General features: G+C 42.2%; 4 protein-coding genes across 6 annotated transcripts in view; all 4 read left to right on the top strand.

The window, feature by feature from the left end:
- Positions 1-5,154, top strand: part of LOC106517850 (myosin-9) — a 38,326-nt gene extending 33,172 nt beyond the window's left edge. For both annotated transcript variants that reach the window (XM_014008883.1, XM_014008884.1), the window contains 12 exons: positions 172-324; positions 419-667; positions 752-964; positions 1,047-1,259; positions 1,383-1,544; positions 1,639-1,767; positions 1,855-1,943; positions 2,051-2,174; positions 2,330-2,538; positions 2,775-2,883; positions 3,063-3,235; positions 3,655-5,154. In XM_014008883.1, the coding sequence (XP_013864337.1) occupies positions 172-324; positions 419-667; positions 752-964; positions 1,047-1,259; positions 1,383-1,544; positions 1,639-1,767; positions 1,855-1,943; positions 2,051-2,174; positions 2,330-2,538; positions 2,775-2,883; positions 3,063-3,235; positions 3,655-3,760 (1,929 nt within the window). In that variant the 3' untranslated portion in view covers positions 3,761-5,154. The remainder of the gene's footprint in view (positions 1-171; positions 325-418; positions 668-751; positions 965-1,046; positions 1,260-1,382; positions 1,545-1,638; positions 1,768-1,854; positions 1,944-2,050; positions 2,175-2,329; positions 2,539-2,774; positions 2,884-3,062; positions 3,236-3,654) is intronic.
- A 710-nt stretch (positions 5,155-5,864) lies between these two features.
- slc25a38a (solute carrier family 25 member 38a) lies at positions 5,865-9,388 on the top strand. Of its 2 annotated transcripts, XM_014008888.1 has the most exons (8): positions 5,870-5,977; positions 6,538-6,730; positions 6,899-7,023; positions 7,197-7,281; positions 7,398-7,577; positions 7,882-8,050; positions 8,133-8,293; positions 8,380-9,388. In XM_014008888.1, the coding sequence occupies exons 2-8, from the start codon at positions 6,716-6,718 to the stop codon at positions 8,500-8,502; spliced, it is 858 nt and encodes a 285-aa protein (XP_013864342.1). In that variant the 5' UTR covers positions 5,870-5,977; positions 6,538-6,715; the 3' UTR covers positions 8,503-9,388. The 2 variants fall into 2 exon arrangements, with proteins under 2 accessions (XP_013864341.1, XP_013864342.1); XM_014008887.1 differs by having other exon boundaries at positions 5,865-5,977; positions 8,133-9,388.
- A 2,184-nt stretch (positions 9,389-11,572) lies between these two features.
- On the top strand, positions 11,573-14,076 carry rpsa (ribosomal protein SA). Its single transcript, XM_014008886.1, has 8 exons — positions 11,573-11,643; positions 12,311-12,482; positions 12,561-12,679; positions 13,030-13,275; positions 13,377-13,505; positions 13,576-13,735; positions 13,816-13,851; positions 13,935-14,076. The coding sequence occupies exons 2-8, from the start codon at positions 12,350-12,352 to the stop codon at positions 14,033-14,035; spliced, it is 924 nt and encodes a 307-aa protein (XP_013864340.1). The 5' UTR covers positions 11,573-11,643; positions 12,311-12,349; the 3' UTR covers positions 14,036-14,076.
- Positions 14,077-15,042: 966 nt separating this feature from the next.
- Positions 15,043-20,695, top strand: part of LOC106517851 (ubinuclein-2) — a gene marked incomplete at its 3' end in the record, with an annotated part of 20,018 nt that continues 14,365 nt past the window's right edge. Inside the window, 2 exon segments of the mRNA XM_014008885.1 lie at positions 15,043-16,922; positions 19,509-19,637. Coding sequence (XP_013864339.1) covers positions 16,578-16,922; positions 19,509-19,637 — 474 coding nt within the window.

The following is a 20,695-nucleotide window of genomic DNA, read 5'->3' on the forward strand; positions in this document are numbered from 1 at the left end:
ATGACATTGACAAATGATCATCTATTTGTATCAGTCCTAATATGAAAGTGCTGAACATTCAGCATCCTGAGGCTCAACAGCAGAGTGAGGAAAGGAGCTCAAAAACTTCTGCACACAGTGTCACTGTGTGTTTGTTCTGTTACCCAAAACCTTTTTCCGTCTCTTCATCAGGAACTACTCCAAGAAGAAACTCGTCAGAAACTGTCTCTGGGCACCCGCATGCGTCAGCTCGAGGAAGAACAGAACAACCTGAAAGAACAACTGGAGGAAGAAGAAGAAGCCAAGAAGAATGTGGAGAAGCAGCTTCTAGCAGCTCAGGCTCAGGTAAAACACATGGAGACGCCCTGAATCAAGTCCTCTGGAGCAGAGTTCAGCCTCGAGTTCAGCCTCACTGTAACGTGTATTCACGTCCACACAGCTCACAGAGATGAAGAAGAAGCTGGAGCAGGATGCTGGCTGTCTGGAGACGGCTGAAGAGGGCAAAAAGAGACTTCAGAGGGACCTGGAGGCCACAACCCAGCGCCTGGAGGAGAAATGTGCCGCTTTCGACAAGCTGGACAAAACAAAAAACCGTCTCCAGCAGGAGTTGGATGACCTGCTGGTGGACCAAGACCACCTCCGGCAAATCGTCTCCAACCTGGAAAAGAAGCAGAAGAAGTTCGACCAGGTAGACGCTTCGCTTTCAGGGACGAGTTCTTTGGGTTTGGATCTGATCCTCACAAATGCTAAATGTTGCTGTTTTGACTCTTAGATGCTGGCAGAGGAGAAGAATATTTCCGCTCGTTAYGCAGAAGAGCGTGACCGAGCTGAAGCTGAGGCTCGTGAGAAGGAGACCCGGGCACTGGCTCTAACCCGTGAGCTGGACTCTTTGCTGGAGGTCAAGGAAGAACTGGACCGCAGCAGCAAACTGCTGCGGGCTGAAATGGAGGACCTGGTATCGTCCAAGGATGACGTTGGAAAGAATGTAAGTTTTATTTTAAAAACAACAGCAACTTGTTTGTCAGGTTTTGTTTTTCTCACTGAACCTTCCTCCTCACCCTCTGCAGGTGCACGAACTGGAGAAGGCTAAACGTGCGATGGAGCAGCAGCTGGAGGAGATGAAGACTCAGCTGGAGGAGCTGGAGGATGAGCTGCAGGCCACAGAGGATGCCAAGCTGCGCCTGGAGGTCAACATGCAGGCCATGAAGGCCCAGTACGAGAGGGACCTGGCAGGACGAGACGAGATGGGTGAGGAGAAGAAGAGAGCTCTGGTTAAACAGGTAGGAGCTGTTTGTTGGTTTTATACGTTTTGTGTCGAGCATCTCAGAGTGATGCTGTAAAGTTTAATTTAAAGGATTGACTGGATACAGGTAAAGTTTATCAACGTGCCGTGCATCCTATAGGTCAGGGAGATGGAGATGGAGCTGGAGGATGAGAGGAAGCAGCGCTCTGCAGCTGTGGCCGCCCGTAAGAAGCTTGAGCTGGACCTGAAGGAGCTGGAGGCGGGCATCGACATGTCCAACAAGAACCGTGAAGAGGCCCTGAAACAGCTGAAGAAACTCCAGGTGAGCGCCACAGAAACGCTGCGTCCACATCCACTCAACGTCATAAAATCTGAAACCGTTTGTGAGTTGAGTTATGCTGTTTTGCTGTTTTCAGGCCCAGATGAAGGATCTTATCCGGGAACTGGATGACACTCGCATGTCCAGAGAGGAGATCCTGACCCAGAGCAAGGAGTCTGAGAAGAAGCTGAAGGCCATGGAGGCTGAAATGCTCCAGATGCAGGAGGTCTGTGTTCTGTTTGTCATTAATTCTGTTTGCCTGCCTCCACTGATCGCTGACGTTCCTGTTGTTCTCTCCTCTGTCAACGTTCAGGAGCTGGCAGCTGCTGAGAGAATAAAGAGACAGGCCCAGCAGGAGAGAGATGAACTGCAAGACGAAATAAACAACCAGTCGGGCAAGAAGTACGATTCCCCCCAACTGCCACTTAAAACTCCACACTGCGTTGTGTATTTGTGATCTGCACTCCTCCCAGTGTTTGTAAACATTCTGCACTTTGTGTTTGATGCAGTTCTCAGGTCACAGAAGAGAGGAGACGGCTGGAGGCTCGTATTGCTCAGCTGGAGGAGGAGCTGGAGGAGGAGCAGTGCAACACTGAACTGATCAATGACCGTCTGAAGAAGGCTCTGCTGCAGGTTTGTAGGGTTTTTAAAACATGAGGATTCTCTGCAAATAGAGCCCAAAAACCTTTAGATGCCAGGTTCAGAATGAAAACTATTGAACTTAACGTTACTCAGACTGTTCAACATCAATCAGCTGAATCATTGTCTCTTCCTCCTCCCCTCAAAAGACTGACCAGATGAATGTGGAGCTGACTGCGGAGCGCAGCACCTCCCAGCGTCTCGAGGGGGCTCGCTCCCAGCTGGAGCGTCAGAACAAAGACCTGAAGCTGAAGCTGCAGGAGCTCGAGGGAACTGTCAAGTCCAAATACAAGGCCAACATGGCCGCCCTGGAGGCAAAGATCGCCCAGCTGGAAGAACAGCTAGATATAGAGACCAGGTAAAACTTATAAACACTTCTCTTTATATTTATAACCTGTCCTGTGCTTTATATGGAAGTGATTTTAGTTTGTTTAATTGGATAGTTCTAGTGTATCTGAGTCGTACTTACCTTTATTTGAGGGTCATGTTCAACACTGAGCTTTACTCCTAAAACTAAATTTTAAAGCAGCTTTAAGGCTTTGTGTTCTGGGTGAATTTAGCCAACAGATTTTAATCTATAATGCTTTGATTCAGGGAGAGGCAGGCCGCCACCAAGCTGGTGAGACGCTCCGAGAAGAAACTGAAGGAAGTCATCCTGCAGGTGGATGATGAGAGGCGCAACGCAGAGCAGCATAAGGACCAAGTCAGTAGGATTCTCCATCACATCCATTAGTATCGTGTTCACAAAGAGCCGCATTTACTCTTTCAGATAAGCTCTTAATCAATTTTTTTCTGATCTTAAAGAGCAGCTTTCATCAAAATGCCCTGGAGAAGAAAGATTTATGTTTGAGCATCTGACTTGTTTTGTTTTGTTTTTTTTAGGCCGACAAGTTGAACACTCGCATGAAGCAGCTGAAGCGTCAGCTGGAGGAGGCTGAAGAGGAGGCCCAGAGAGCCAACGCCTACAGGAGGAAACTTCAGAGGGAGCTGGAGGACGCCACAGAGTCTGCGGACGCCATGAATCGTGAAGTTGTCTCCCTCAAGAGCAAGCTCAGGTAGTTCAATGTGTCTCAAGTCTTTTATCGTCTGCATACAGCGATGGATGTAGCAGGGGTGTCAAACTCCAGTCCTCGAGGGCCGCTATCCTGCATGTTTTAGAGGTTTTCTAGCTCCAACACACCTGATTCAGTGATTGAATTAACTCTTCAAATTGGGCAGAAGCCTGTTAATTACCCAGCGATCAAAATCTGGTGTGTTGGAGCAAGAAAACCTCTAAAACATGCAGGATAGCGGCCCTCGAGGACAGGAGTTTGACACCCCTGCTCTAAAACATGCAGGATAGCGGCCCTCGAGGACTGGAGTTTGACACCCCTGACAGAGCTTCTTAGCTCCAGATATAAGCAATACAGAAGTGTAAGACTGTGTAACTTGTCACGTTTTTGACACATCTCTTAACTTTTCTCTTCTGTTTCAGGCGTGGTGACCTCCCTTTCACTGTGCGCCGCACTGTCACTCGCACTGGCGTTGAAAGTGATGAGGAAAGCGAGCCCAAGAGCGAGAACCCAGAGCCCCAAGCCTGAAAGAACCGCACCACCGCATCCTAAACCAGACACACCCAAATACACACGAGCACCCATCACTAGAACGAAGAAACACCACAAACATGAGAAATTTGGTCAGACTAAAGGCAATTTAGTTCTGCAGCGGTCTGAACTTTTTTCCCTTTTTGTTAAAAATCAGAGTTAATCTATGCATTCTTAACACATCTACACACACAGAAGCCAGTAAACTAAGACAATCGCCACACTGTCTCTCTCTCACACACAGTTTATGGGCCAAATTCTTTTCTTTTTCATTCTCTGGGAAAAGTACAGATATTTTTTTAAGGAAATTTTCCACTTATAATAGTCCTGATTTAGGATTTATTTTTCTAATTACTAAAAGTATACCTAGATAAATGAAGATGATTACTGGAAAAAGGACCAAAGCAATATCTCAGTCTGTAGAAGTGTATTTTATGCAGACGTATTTTTATAATGGTTAAGAATGGAAGTGCTTCATGTTTATTATGCTTGTGCTCTAACCTCAGTTTATAAAGATTTATACAGTATCCTGAAGTGTATTCTATCAGCTTAGATGCAATTAGATCTTGTTTTGCTTTTGGGCTCACTTATTTTGTGCTGCTTTCTGTTCTTATGGCGACAAAGTTAAAGACGGTTTAATCCAACGATTGGAAGCTCACTGATATACTGACGGTGTTTGATTTGTGCTGAAATATTTTTAGTTTGCACTGAAATGGAACAACATTAACCACTGCATATGCTCTAAAGCCGTAGAATGACCCGTGCATGTGCTTATTTAGCGTGTGCGCTCTCACTGCCTACACAAACTATATTAAGGCCTTAAATGCAGCTGAGACCTACTTGGTAGGGTTCTGTTTTCCTCTGGATGAGCTTTGATTTTCATTTATCACTATCAGTGTTTGTTATTTTCAGGGTAATGTGTAAATGGTGGTAGCATTTTTTTATTTGCTGCACACACTGTAATCTCGGGGCACAGCTTGTTGAGACAGGTGGAGCTGAGGCTGTCAACCAAAAGCAAATTGAGGACGGGAACATTTCTTACTGTACGTTGTGTGCTCTAAACTGTTGACTAGCCCGTAGAGCTTGGTACACACACATCAGAGTCTGTGTGTGTGGTCAGGGTATGACTAACAGTTGTGCAGTGAGACGAACTGTTTGACAAGATGACGTAAACCCCCACCTCACAGGCTGTGCCCAGGGTCAGCTTTTGGCTCACACTGCTGGAAAGTGAGAGGAATGTGTTCAGATTAACGGCTCATAAACCGATCACATCTTTCACACAAAGCAAACCCAAAAGATAGAAAAATGATATTTGTTGTTTCTGTCTGCATTTCTGGAATGGAAATCATGTTAAGCGTGATATTTCAAATAAAGTTGCTTTATAAACTGCAGTGTGTTTCTCTGTGTTTGTGTGTATGTGTGTGTTAAGTGTTCACTGATGTCATCACCAGCAGATGGCCGTTGGGGTGTTTCATGGGGCAGCAAAGCCCAAACAAGTCAGAACTGGTTTCAGGACTGAGAAAATTTTAGCTAATTTTAGTGTTCTCAACTTGTTTGGGCAGAACCTGGTCTTTTATTTGATTCTTTTATTTTGAACATTCAATAATTCCTATATACTTTTTTTTTTTTTTTCAAAGAAACAGATTAAGGCATTTGTGAGTAGACGAACCTATGTTCACTAGTGGTTAAGACTAAAAGTTAGATTTTACCTTATAGTTAACACGTTTTAAGTCTTGTTATTACAACTTGACCTAAAACAACCTGTTTATCTAAAACACGCATCTAATATCACAACATGACTCAAAGTATAGCTAAAGGTGACGGTCTTAAATTTGTATTCATTCATCTGCGTTTCCGCATTTTCTACGTCACAGTACGGGCGGAGCGCTGTTTAACCAATCACAAGCCAGCTTTTTTGTAGTAGGCGGGGCTTAATTGCAATTAACGACACGAGGCTCCCTGTGAAACCGGAACCGGTCTCGGCCGGTTATTTCATTTCTAACTAGATAAAATTCCTACTGTTTTCTGCCACATACAAGGACTTTCGTGACCTTTTTTTAAATGCGTCTATTATCGGGTTATTAAAGACTTTAAGAAGGGTTTACACAGCGATACTCCATTTCGACGGAGTCAAGAGACGAAGCGGAAACTGCCTTTTTTTAAATATTTGGCTGCAGTGCGGTCTCTAGTTCCTCAGTTGCTTGTGGCTTTCAGGTAGATTTTTAATACATTGACAAGTTTAACAATTTTGCTAGCAAGCAACGGTAAAGCTATCAATCCACATGCATACTTTGGGTAATTAATAAATGTATGACAACAGAACAAACGCGTGAAAATGTACTAAAAAATGTCACGTTTATGCATTAACTTATCTAACTTGTATTATCCCTGGTTTATCAGTTCGCCAACAGGATTTATCACGTTAAACGAGTACAAAAATGTCAAATATTTCCGTTTCATACATTTAATTTGTTAAAATTGTATGTTTGTGACAGATTGAAATTAGAATTCTTAATATTTGTTTTAAAGCAAATGGGTTTAACCCAACTTAAAGCTTTTTAGAGGAAAATAAAATACTTGAGTAAACGATTCRTTATGAGCACAACGTGCATTGATTTCTCAAGTAGAAAGAGGGCAGCCATGTTGGTGATCCTGATCAGGTGCATCATGACTTGTTAATGAGTAGCTGTGTGTTGGGTGGTCACTAATGGGAAAGGCACTGTGGGTCAGGTGACCTGCGTGTTTAACTGGCTGCTTGTGTTTGCTGATTTCAGACAGCAGAGAGCTCTTCTGCACCCATCCTCCTCCTCCTCATCGTCTCAGACACTTTCTATAAAGCCTGCCACTGGAGAGCTGTTTGGATCTGCTCCTCTGCCCTCCAAACTGAACCGCAGCAGAGAAGGAAGAGACTCCCAAGAATTAGTGATTTAGTCCTCATCACCTTGAAGCTCCATGGAGACGTTACTGGTGAGTTTCTTAAGACACCTTTTGTTCACCATACATTAGGCTTTGCTACTTGRTCATCTGGACAGTGTTGATTGTTCATGAATGAGCTACAAAACTGAGAACAAGATAAAAAAAAAGATGAGTTCAGGCAGTTTTGTAATGCTTCGTTTTGCYGCCCACACGCCTCAGGCTCACCCGGCCATCAAAGCTTTCATGTGTGGCTCGCTCAGCGGGACCTGCTCCACTCTGCTGTTCCAACCTCTGGACCTGGTCAAGACCCGCCTGCAGACGCTGCAGAGCGGCATGCAGCCCGGGTGAGTTTCTGTGGACGCATGCACAGTTKTTCCTCTTACTAGATTGCACTGCATTGAATCGTACCTGTTTTCTTCCAAAACTCAATGAATTGAACTGAGATAAACTCTGTATCACACACTGATCAGCTCTTATCTCCTCTCCTTTGCTGATTGTTTGTTTGTTACGTTTTCAGCTCAGGCAGAGTGGGGATGATGTCCGTGCTCCTCAGTGTGGTGCGGACAGAGACGTTAGTGGGACTTTGGAAAGGTGTTTTCCCGGTAGGCAAATCTCTGCTTATAACCAAGACCAATTTATATTTCCCACCCCATTAGAAAAAAAAACCTGCTTTACACACACGTGACTAAAAATGTGCTCTCCCTCCCTGCTCCTCTAGTCTTTTGTTCGGACCATCCCAGGAGTGGGGATCTACTTCAGCACCTACCATTCGCTGAAGCAACACTTCCTCCAGGACCGCAGGCCAGGGGCGGTGCAGGCCGTGATGCTGGGGGGCGGAGCTCGGACGGTGGCGGGGGTMGTGATGCTGCCAATCACGGTCATCAAGACACGTTTTGAAGTGAGCGATATTCCTGTGCTCCTTACATTTTTWAAAAAAATACTCTGTTGTTCCAGCAATTTGAGTTACTCTTAGTATAATAGTATAATTTACAAAAAACAAAGTACTCGAAGAGCTGCACGATTTGATAAAGGAGTAATGAAAGTATGCAGAAGTTGTTAAATTGCTAAAAAGGAAGAGGAATCTAAAAAAAGGCAGGAAAACAACAGTGACACTGAATCAGCCTTGACTTTTTATTTAACTCTGTACAGTATGCAGCATGAGCTCAGTGTGTTTTTCTCTACCCCACCTCGTCCTGTTGCAGTGTGGCAGGTACAGCTATGTGAGTGTGTGTGGGGCTCTGCGCAGTGTGTGTCAGACCGAAGGCCCTGCAGCTCTGTTCTCTGGTCTGATGGCCACTCTCCTCAGAGATGTTCCTTTCTCTGGAATCTACGTCATGTTTTACAGCCAGACTAAAGCCTCGTTGCCACAAGGTAGAAGAAAACACTCAATAATGGATGACAACTTGTTTGATGCACTTTAAACTTAAAGGGTTTTTTTTTGTCCTCTTTGAAGAGATCAGCTCCTCTCCTTCGGCCCCGCTGGCTAACTTCAGCTGTGGCATCTTGGCTGGTGTTCTGGCTTCAGTGATCACGCAGCCTGCCGACGTCGTCAAAACWCACGTCCAAGTGAAGCCACAGCTGAGGACCACAGAAGCTATCAGATCCATCTATGTGGTAGCCGTCTCGCTCCTCCTGCACTCTGATTTATCACGTCAGAAACACTCTGACCACATCTTTTTCTTCTTGTTTTCTCCATTAAGGAACGCGGACTCCAGGGCTTCTTCAGGGGAGCGGTTCCTCGCTCTCTGAGGAGGACCATGATGGCAGCCATGGCGTGGACCGTGTACGAGCAGATGATGGAGCGCATTGGCCTCAAGTCCTGAAGGGTGGCGTTGATTAAGAAGTTTGCAAATGAAAGAAGAGATGAAGTCCAAGCGAGGAGCTCAATAAGCGCCAGGCAGGAACTGGAAGTGCTGCAACCGCTTTAATCTGAGGAGCGTCGGAGGCTTTAAGTGTCTGGAAACTTTTAACAGGAGCGGAGAGCTCAGAAAGCACCGAGTTCTTCATTCACACACCACGATAGACCTGAACAGTCTGCTGGATGAGATGTGGAGGAGTCCGCCTTTGTTCCTGTGTCTTTATAACACTAACACGCTCGCTTAATGAAGACATGTTTCACATTTATTAGTGATTGTACAAAACTGCTTCAACTCCACTGTTCAAAAGTCTCAGTCTGACTTTTCATGACTCGAGGTTTTACTGCTGGGACTCATTTCAAGGCAGAACAATGAAGTGGTTCCATTTATTATCTTTAAAGATAATGTGGAGATACACCTCAGACAGCTGACCTTTAACCTCTGCAGTCGTTTAAAACCTGGACAAACTCTCAGGACAGGAATCAAAGTTTAGTTAGTAAAACAATGTCTTATTTAAACTGATCTGTAAATGTTTTATCATGTTTGTTTGTTATTCCTTTTTAAAGTTTGATTTTCTTAAAAATGCCCTGTTAAACCTTTTCTAAGAGTTACCCCTGTTCTCAGCAGAAGAAGTGTGGATCTGAATTGTTAGATGAGAAGTTCTCAGGGTTGCTGAGAATGTATAAATAATTGTATCTGTGCTGATTTTTTTTGAAAGTTTTGCTTGTCTCTCCGGAAAAAAAGGAGCGCCTCCTTTTTTCTCCTCTAACATGTTGTTACTTTCTGGTTTAGTGAATAAATAAATAAATTAAATTAAAATCAATTCAAATAAATAAAACTKGAGTTATTCCTGTGTGCTTACCTCATTTTTTGTGTAATGGCCTGGCCATAAAATGTAAACCAAGAAAATAAGTGCTTGTATTTAATGTCAGTTGTTTTGTTGTTAGTTTTTTTCACAAATATTTTTCTAATTCCATTTTATACAAAGTTATATAAAGAAGTTTAAATTTAGTCTGAACTCCCTTTAATATTTGGTGAAACGTCTCTTAGCAAGTTGCACCTGTAACACAGGCTGTTTGTATCTGCTAACATTTCAGGCACAATGCTGGCTGGTGTTTGACTCTTCTTGGCAGTGGTGATGGAGTTCATATCAGATTGTTGATTTTTCTGGCACAGACCCAACATTTACGCAACAAAATTTTCAGTTGAGTTCAAGTCGAGGTTTAGAAAGTCCAAACCAGGACTTGCCAGCATCAGCCCGACTGATCCAATCAGAGAGCTGTGTGTAGAATTGTCCTGTTGGAACATCCAGTTATGTCCAAGTTTCAGTCTAGCTGTTGATTATTTGTTGTTGTTGAGGAATTTGGAGGTATACCCCACAGTATGATGCTACCACCACCGTGCTTGACAGTTAGTTCAGTGTGTTAGGTTTTAAATCCTCATTCTTCTTGTCATCGAGTCCAAATTGCTCAGTCTTTGTCTCATCTGMCCACCAAACTTTTCTCCAGAAGGTGACTTGTCCATGTGTGCAGCTTCACTTTTCAGTCAGGTGAGCACTGATCAATTCAGCAACTGCTGCCAAATGAAATCTTGTTTTATGCAGATAAACTGCCAGCTGCAGTCAATCACGATCACTACTGAGTTAATAATGCTTAAACTTGTCAAGTTGAGACCAAATAGAACAGGAGTCTCCTATCCTGGTCCTTGGGGGACCTCTTGCACATTGCTCTGCTTTGACACACCTGATTGACAGGTTTCTGCAGAACTTGAAGAGCAGAGACACTGAAACGTGCAGGTTAGTAGCCCTCAAGGACCAGGGTTGAGCATCACATATCCAAAGGTTCAGGTATGTGTGTGTAAATTTTTGACCTTGTGTGGATAGGAGACATTTCTTGAAGCTCTATAATCTAAACTACTCAAATAAACCAATCATTACTCTTCTGTCTGACCTCTGACCTGCTGCTGGGACTTCTCATGACACTAAATTTCTGGTCAAGCAAACGTCAAAATTAAGCTTAAACCCCTTGAGTTCCCATTTCAGTATCTGAAGGCAGTGATTAGAAGTTTTTTATTCCCTAAACTTGTGCTCAGTCTGGCAGTTGCATTGCGACTCCTTCCTTTCATTAATTAATAAAGACATAAAACCATAAAGTTGTGTGAGAATTATTTTTTACAGGCTCAGTATGTGGTGTAAAACAGCCTGAGGCACTATGCTCAGCATGTTGCGAAGTCCTRAGAGAGCATGAGGGCCAAAAACTTATCACAGCAGGAGATAAGCAGTGCTGGGGGTGTGGTGACATGACATCAAATGGCAAAAAAGAACATCAGGTTGTAGGGCTCAGGTTAACACAACTAATTACACACACATGTTGTGTTTGCGGAACTTTAACGTCGTAAAAGTCCGGATGTTTTGGATCTGTAGAATTCATATCTCTGGCATTTGTTGGAGATTCATGACGTAAATCAGGGGAAATCATTCAAACTTGTGATTTTTATGGAAAGTTATGTATTATTGCCAGATGACCCTCTTCTAATTTATTTACCAAGAGAACAACACCTAAATTAACATTTTCCTTCTCTTTGTTCTTGATATCTTTGCATGTCTGATTTAGTGTCAAAACATGAGGATCACAAGCTCTTTTCATTTGCTTTATTTCTTATTTTCCTTACAGGATTACAATATACTGGGCAACATTTTTGTGCTCTCATGACACGTTCCAATAAATAATTTCTCAATTCCCTGTATCCTTGTGTACATATTGTGATCCCTTAGCCTGGAACAGTTTATCTCCAGTAAATATAGTTTCAACACAGGTCAAGTCTTTCACCGAGAAGTCAGCGTCTCAGCATTGTCTTAATATGGTCTTTCCATCTCCATTGTCTTAATATGGGATATTCATCCGAYCACAGGCTGTCCACTGGTAACCTCTACAGTCTTTGCAGCAACAAGGCATAACATCGCCATCTACAGGACAAAGCTTAAAAGTGCACCGTTCACAACAAAACGGACCAATCACACACTCAGRAATTTGATATAAATTTGACGTCATTTCCTCCGTTCGCCCTTTTCCACCGTGTGCTCAGACTTCCATACGGCGTTGTCTCGTGGTGAGTTTTTAATTCAATTGTTTTTGCCTTTAAAGACAGTTAAATAAGACCTCAGACTCAATGTAAAGATGGGCTGATTCGTTGAGCAGCAGCAGGGCCGAGAAAGTATCACTTGTTCGCACTTAAACGTCTTTTATTTCCAAGTTGTCCAAAATGCTAAAGTTAGCAGCTAACGAGTTAGCCGTGAACACGCGCTCGTCTTTACCGCCTAACTTATTTTCTGATACAGAAGAAAGCATTTAGTATCAGCATTGCTCATTTTAGGTCCCTAACAAATACCAGCAAATAATAATAATAGTATAGGCAACTCTGCATTCTCTGAATGCAGTTGCGCTTTTGTGGGCCTATTTTACCGGGTAGCAGCAGCAGAGGTGGAAACCGGTTTTAAGAGGACTTAAAATTTACCTGGAAACGCAGCTGGATAATAAACTGCAGATAAAACTTTAATTTTGTACTTATTTTATTTATAAACACGTGGAAACTTAAAGGATAATCTCTCACGCTTGTGCATTAGCATGGTTTTGTAGTTATTACCGAGACCACGACTAAACTAAAATTCAGTTCATTTTCATGTGTTCATACTTGTTTATTTTTTTGTTTTGTTTTTTGTGCACTTTGTCAAAACAAGTCTAATCCCAATCCTCCTAACCCTTTGATTCTGTCCCAGCTCTCCCATTTAAGTCGTAACGCAGGGAAAGTGGTCACGATGTCCGGAGGTCTGGATGTCCTTCAGATGAAGGAGGAGGATGTGCTGAAGTTCCTGGCTGCAGGAACCCACCTGGGAGGCACCAACCTGGACTTCCAGATGGAGCAGTATGTCTACAAGAGAAAAAGTGACGGTAAGTGAAGGGAGGAAAGCGTGGCAGTAGCAATGGCTGATTCAGACTGGACTGAATCTGTTCTCTTCTGTTCACCAGGTGTTTATATTATTAATCTGAAGAAAACCTGGGAGAAGCTGCTTCTGGCAGCGAGAGCAATAGTTGCTATTGAGAACCCAGCTGATGTGTGCGTCATCTCCTCCAGGAACACTGGACAGGTACAAGGGTAAAACTTGTTTCCTTTCATACAGTTTAGGAATTAAACTTAAAACCACATTTTCACACTTAAGAAGCCTTTTTAATGGGTAGACTGAAACATAATTTAAGGTTCAGTCCTCAGTAATCACTTGCAGACAAATGAAGCACACTATTAAAGCCAGGCACTTTCATGTGGGTGTTTTGGTGTCGGACGTGTGCCAGAGTAACCTGGCCGGGGTTTCGCTAACACCATGAGGACACCTGTCCTATGACTGGGGTTTGATAGTGACCTGAGCCACAACTGGTTTCTGTAGAAAGGGATTCAGCTTGAGGATGCATTGAGTGTTAACTTGTTCTCTCGTCACTGCAGAGGGCAGTGCTGAAGTTTGCCTCTGCCACCGGTTCTACCACCTTCCATGGTCGCTTCACCCCCGGCACCTTTACCAATCAGATCCAGGCTGCTTTCAGGGAGCCCCGCCTCCTGATTGTGACTGATCCCCGGGCTGACCATCAGCCACTGACAGAGGCTTCATATGTCAACATCCCCACCATCGCCCTGTGCAACACTGACTCCCCGCTGAGATACGTGGACATTGCCATTCCTTGCAACAACAAGGTGAGGCTAACCAAATACCTAAATGTTTTTGAATTTAAGATCATATAACATTCACCTTGTTAGCTGTTTAGACCTTGAAGCTGTATTTTTTTTTGTTTCAGGGTCACCACTCTGTGGGTCTGATGTGGTGGATGTTGGCAAGAGAGGTTCTCAGGATGAGGGGAACCATCTCCAGGGAGCACCCATGGGAAGTCATGCCTGACTTGTACTTCTACAGGGACCCTGAAGAGGTAAGAAGTGCCTTCTTGGTTGATGTTTCTGTAGTTAATCTGTTTTGACCTGGTGTGCGTTTTGTTACAGATTGAGAAGGAGGAGCAGGCCGCAGCAGAGAAGGCTGTTGTAAAGGAGGAGTTCCAGGGTGAATGGAGCGCGCCTCCAGCTGAGTTTACTCAGCCTGAGGTGGCCGACTGGTCTGAGGGTGTTGCTGTGCCGTCTGTGCCCATCCAGCAGTTCCCTGCAGGTAAGACCAATTTAAGGTCTGTTTGTTTTTTTTAATTTGTCATTTTACTTTAATACTGTATCTTTGAAATTTTGTTACAGCTGCTGCACCTGTTAAGACTGGGGAAGTCTATACTGGTGAGTTTGTGCATAAACTCATCTGGATGTGTTAAATGGTTTCTGTTTGCCTCTCGACTCACATTTTATTTTATTTTTTATAGCGGCGGAGGACTGGAGCACTCAGCCTGCCACGGATGACTGGTCCACTGCTCCCACTGCTCAGGCTTCTGACTGGGGTGGTGCTACTTCTGACTGGTCTTAAACCACTGACCATGGCAACAATAAATGTGTTTTAAACTTTAACTTGTTTTTATTAAATGTCTTATTTGGGTTAATTGTAAATATAAACATTTGCATTGTAATCAAGTGATGCAATAAGGATACTTGACCTGTTCAGATCCAAAACATCCTGAAACTCCTGCAAGATGTCAAACATTAATGAATGATTTAGTCTTTGGACAATCTTAATATAGATATGAACCGGTTAAATGTGACCCATCGTATCGAAATGAGGATTAAGTCAAATTTGGTCAAAATGACGACATTTTCAGATTCCTGGCTTGAAAAGCTACATTTTGATACTTGGCTCATTCTGATATTACAAGCTTAGCCAGAGATATGACTTAATTTATCTTGTTGGTTATGATAATACATTATTTGGTCCGGATACCTAATTTTACGTTATTTTTTGAGTAATGTTTCATTTCCTTATGAAGAAATCTCAGTATTTAAATATTGAGATTTCCAAGCTGGAAAGAAACAAACTTTGCCAACTCACAGGGGAAATCTCAAATTTTTTGGAAGTGTTCTCAAAACACTACTTCCTATTTCTCCACATACCACGTTTAGACCTGATCCTCATTTTGATGTGATGGGTTACAAATTTAAATTGTTTCTAAAAACAAGTTTAATGGGTATGAAAAATGGAAGCATTGTATGGTAAGATGTGGGTGGGGAGTACAGTGTAGTATAGTACAGTTTAATTCAGACCAGGAAAACCAGTATTCTTTAGCATTGGTCTTTTATTAAAAGATGTGCACTACAAAAAGCAACGCTGAATGCGTTATTTAATTAGCCTTGAAGAAAAAGACATGCACAGGTAAAAACTTTGACTTAAGTTATATCATAATAAATTTACCTTTTAGTCTTTGAAACAAATGAAAATAACCTAATGCAATCAAGCTATAGAGTGATTAATACATCTAAGATTTTCTATAATATTCAGAGGCTAAACTTAGTTTAAACCAAAAGGAGCCATAAAACAATCTGCGAACAAAATTATGCTGATAAAAATCTGCCCGCTAAATAGTTCTTAAATGCTTCAATATCTATTTCATAAGCACACAATTCATTATAATTTTTGTGGATTTTACTTTCTTGCCCATATTAACACATTGTGTGTTGATTTTAAAAAAGAATATCTGAAATGAGACTGCAATATAAATGTGGAGTAAAAACATGACTAACTGGCCTAGGAATGTAACTGCACCAGGATTTTCTGAATAATTGAAAATATAAATAGCAAGGCATTTATGTAGCTAAATTTTTATCCACAGGTGGGAAAGACTGTTTTTTCTGAATGCAGCCTTCTAACAAATGGTTTCTGTGTCCTAAAAAAATACACAATTGCATATATTGACCTGCCTTCTAACACTACTATTTTACTATTTTTTTTTTACTTAAGAAACGTCAAAACAAGTATGATTGTGAAAACTAAAGGACACTCGGGGCAGATGTGCAAAAACAAACAAACAAACAAACAAAAAAAAATCCTTTCAATGAAAGACTTCTCCGTTACAAGAACCTCGCTCCAAGTCGCCTGTTTTCAAAGTTTCTTTTACAAATTGCCTCAACGTCAAAAGTGACAATTTAATTAATTCGTATTTAAACCTTTTCAGGCTACAAGTAATTCATTATGATATGCAAATATACAATGCCTTTTATGAAAAACACTGGTTGACAAAACAATTCCTGCCTTTTATAATCAAACAATGTTTCAGCCATATAGATTTTTTTAACCTACAATATGAGTTCCATTTCAAATTACTTAAAATACTGATTGCAACGATCAATTATTTACAAAGGGTTTCGGTGGTGATCATATCTGGCAAGTGTTTGGCCTACCATGCATGAAAAAGCACTTCGTACACATGCAAACGAATAAATAAAAAGTAATGGAAAATATTTATTTCTCGGTTGTTACTTAGAAACTCTCCTCCGGTTACCTTTCTCGCTTTTATTCCATAACAAACGGATTTTATTTGCGCTTCGTACTACAGTAGACAAATTGATTCATGCAGTTTCAATCAGTGTTTCGTAGAGCTTCCTGTTTTACGAGTCCCTTCGTCAGCAGGGATACTTTTTATGGTACAACACCAAATCTCGCGCATGCGCAGAGGTCTTATCTCGTCCACATTCGCGCTTATCTGTCAGGTGGGCGTGTTTTAGCGCTGCCATTGGACAAACGCGGTTCCTCTTCCTCTGGTTTCTTGCTTTCTTTTCTTACGCCCAGCCTCTGAATAATGATAATAATGATCAAGATGGCTACTTCAAAATTCTCCTTACGGTAGCTAAACACAAATGTTTATGAAAAGACGCAAAACTGGAATTTTCTAACCTTTTAGAACCTCGTAGGTGACGGGGCCAGTGGCAGAAATTGTACTATATGGATTAAAACGGGTCGCGAGGAGATAGAAGCCGTTGTGTTGCCTGCAGGACTCATTCTAAGCGAGCTAACTAGCAGAGCAACGAGCTAGCTGTCGATTTATTTCCGAGCAGCTGCCGCTCACAGGAGCGCCGCTCAAATGGCAGAGCCGAGGAAAGTGCCCTTCGTCACCATCTCCTCCTTAGGCAGCTCGCCGCAGACCCCGGAGCCCGGAAAGAAGCGCCGCCGCGAGGACGAGGCCGTCGACATCACTTTCGGGAAAGATGGAGGTGGAGGTGCCGCGGCGGTTGGCGGATTAGGGGGTGGCGGAGGAGGGCTGTTCGGGAAGGAAGGCGACGCCAACAACACCGGGGAGGAGAAGCCCACCGTCCGGCTGAGGCTCACGCTGACCGAGCCGAATGACCGAGGGTCGTCAGAGTTCAATTACAGCGAGCTGGTCCAGACAACAAAAACTTCTACTACTTCTTCTTCATCATCATCTCAGGTCAGAGGAGACCGCAGACATGACTGTTGTAGGCACCGTGTTAACAAAGGAGGGGGGCTAACCTTGCTATGATACAGGAAGCTGCACTGACTGCTTTCTAAACGCTCACTAGTCTGAGCAGTTTTTACTCTTAAAGTTTCCAAACAGTTGATTTATTGAGTTAAAAACCTAACCTGAATCTTTACAGTAGCTGTAGTTTTAGGATAATGTTGCAAGATGTGTGCACCAAGAAAACACATGAAAAAGGCTCGTTTTAATCATTGCTTTATTTGACTTAGTGCATAGAAAACAAATCACAGCAGCAACAAAATCACGACGTAATCATTTCTATTAATGTTTGAATTATTAGTTTTAAAGTCACGTGTTATCCAGTTTTGAGGTCTTGCAGTGTTTGAGATAGTTGGATGTTCTTCACTTCCATCTTTCCAGATGTTTAAATGAATCATTGTTCTTGACCAAAGCTTCCTGTAAGCTCCTAAATGTTGTGACACGAGCTGCACGCCTCAAACAGCGACGACCACCTTCATGGTTGTCTCCTGAAAGGAAGGTCACCTTTTTGGCCTTCTCTGAACCACTGTTACCTAATTTAAAAAGTCCAAGAGCATCTCAGGAGTAGCTTTAACACAGATTAATGCAGCCACTAACATTATTAATCCACCTCTTTGGGTCTGAATAAGAGTTGAGCACTGTTGCCTTTCTTTCAGATAATGTGTTTATGAGGCAGCACGATGGATCACCGGTTAGCACAGATGTCTCACAGCAGGTCCTGGGTTCGATCCCTAGTTCAGACCTGGGGTCTTACTGTGTGGAGTTTGCATGTTGTTTTCTCTGGGTGCTCCGGTCACAAACCAAAACATGTATAGTAGTGGTTGCCTTCAATGGGATTTGATTGGTTAAATATATAAATGTATTGTTAAACTTTTAACTCTCGAGGTGACTTAGTTCTAGAAATTGTTTAAGGTTTTGTATTTGTATGGCAGTTGCCTGATTAGAATATTTAAGCCTATTTTATTGTTGAAGTGGTGCAGTGATGAGTTTTTTCTCTGGCACTCATCACGCAGGACATTTGAGTTAAACTGTCTAAACATTACACAACTTAAACATTTGTAATTCCATACAGTGCGATCTGTAATTGAACAGAAGAATTTTCTGAAATGTTTTTCTGACAATTTATTGGTTTAAACAGAATCACTTGTGCCTCTTTTCCACTATCGCCTCTGCAACACAGTTTGACTTGGCTCTCCATGGTTCCAAGACTTTTCCATTAGCAAGTTTTCATTCATGGAACCAGACACATTTTTAAAACTTACTTCGCTGTGGTTGCAAGTGTACAGAGCTGGCCTGAAAACATGACGTCAGAAGACTGTCAGTCACTGATTGTGTCATGAGCTACCCTTACAACAGATTGGTCCGCCGTTTGCACTAACAACACCATCATGTCCTCCATTGTTGTGTTGTGTATATTTTGGGGTCTTCTTCTACTGTGTTTAATGGTGGCTGTGAAGTAGCTTAATGGAGCAGAACTGCCACAAGCTGGAAAGGCGTGTGGCATCAATTTTTGGACTCTGGGACTGCTCAACTTTACGATGAACCCACCCACTAGAGCTGTTGTGTAATGGAAAACTACCTGAACCGTGTTGAACAGAGTTCAGCCAAGTCGAACCGTGCTGTAGAGATGCTACTGGAAAAGGCTCGAAACTGCCCTTTTTTGGTGTCAGACCACCAACACTCAAATGTTTGCATGTCTCTCCTGATTGGCACACCTTTGGGTTAATGCTTTCACCACTTTGTAGTTTTGACAGGTTTATCTCTTTGCACCCTGACCATTGAGGATACAAACAAATGCTTGCCTCTCCAGAGTTAACCAGACTTATCAGTCAATCAAGCTTTATTTCTGTAGCACCTTTCGTACAAGTCAAATGCATTTCACAAAAACAACAACAAAAAACCCTATGTTTCCTAAAAACCCTATGTGTCCTATGTATTGAAATTATCTTATGTAAAATCCAGACTGAACATATGGATTTTCAGTCCATTTATTTGATTTATTGTCTTTAGAACAGGGGTTCTCAAGCCATTTGGCTCTGGGCACCCCTTACAAGAGCGAAAAAAATTCCAGGGACCCCCTCATAAACCCCATGCTGTTTTAAAAGATAATTTATTGTCATTTCAACCCCTAAATGCCATGGGAATATATATATTTCTAAGTTTATTATGTTTGTTTTTTTAGTTCATTGTTCTCCATGTATTTTTAAAAATAAAAACCAAATTAACATTTTAGTAAAATTTTTTGAGGACCCCCAAGATACCTCTCGCGGACCCCTGGGGGTCCAGGGACCTCAGTTTTAGAACCTCTGCTTTGAAGACCAGAAGGAGAGGGCTACAGTAGTCCAGACTGCTAGTTAGAAGAAATTGTGATTCAGTGTAGGGGCCACACTGATGATGCACACCTCAGCATATTTGTGAGTGTCATCAGCGTAACTGAAAGATGAATTTCACATCTTTATGAGATTAATTGTTCTATCAGGGTCAAAAATAATAACAATTTTCTGCTTTTTGTGTTTGTTTTTTTAATTTTGTCTTCAGGTAAAGCTTCCAGGAGCCACAGTACCTAAAGGTCTAGCTCCTCCTCTGGACCCCAGCGACCCCTTTGCTGATGATGAAAAGGAGAGACGGGAGGTCGAAGAGCTGGCCAGGAAGTTTGAGAACAAATATGTAAGCATTAAAGTCTCAAGCTATAAATCGTTAAAGTTTACTTAATTCAGTTTACTTATATAATGCCAATATACAACATAAGTTGTCTCAGGACATTGTACAAAAATATTCACCCAAAATCTACTGTGAATTTGACAGTGGAGAGAAGCTAGAATTGGAGAAAAATGATCTCAAGTTCAGAAGCAGAAAATTAAGTCGTCCAGGTTTTTATGTCTTTAAGACATGCTTGTAATCTAAGCAACTGGTTGGATCCAATAGTTTAATGGATAAATATAATTTAGTATCATCAGCATTACAATAAATCTTGTGCTGTCTAATAACTTTACCTAATGGAATCATGCAGCTAGGGCTGTGCGGTATATGCGGTAGAAGGTAGAAACGGAATGAAGTTGGCCTACGGTAGAAATTTACCTTCTACCGTCCTATTGTCATTACGTCATCGCACCTGTGTCAGCATGGCTGTGAGTGCAGAGACAACTGAGCAGGAGTTTGAAATATAATGAAGAAATTATAGCGTTTTAAAACGTGTATAAAGAAAATAAATCCTCATAATTTCCTCCTCCCGCTGTGGAAAAGTTATGTGGTGTCGCAGGATCATTTCCTCCCTCTACCCTCCTCTCTACTCCCGCTGCACGTCATGCAGAGCGAAGCTTTAACAACTGTAGTTTTTCACACCCAGTTATCTGAGAAAAAAACGTTTTTTGTGTATTGTTACCCACAGAGATTATTTAAAAAAAAAGATGTGGACGTTCGTTCAGTCATAAATCCATCTTGCTAATGTAAAGTCGGCTTCTGCTCTGATGATGAAGATGCACACGCAGCAGAGCAGCAGCTGATAAGTTCAGCAGGCAGAAGCTCATTGGGCCTCATGCAAGAACGTGTTCGTATTCTTCTCCTAAATTTCTCTTACTTTTGTTCGTACAAAGGGTTCGTACGAACATGTCACGTCAGATTCAGCAAACTCTTCTATCTACAGGAAAAGTGTGTAAATGAGCTGCGTAATTTCCACCTGTTCTATCCAGCTGCTCGTGCACGCGAGAGGAGATTAACATAATTAC

The sequence above is a fragment of the Austrofundulus limnaeus genome, unplaced genomic scaffold (assembly GCF_001266775.1).
Source record: "Austrofundulus limnaeus strain Quisiro unplaced genomic scaffold, Austrofundulus_limnaeus-1.0 Scaffold53, whole genome shotgun sequence".
In the NCBI taxonomy this organism is placed as follows: domain Eukaryota; kingdom Metazoa; phylum Chordata; class Actinopteri; order Cyprinodontiformes; family Rivulidae; genus Austrofundulus; species Austrofundulus limnaeus.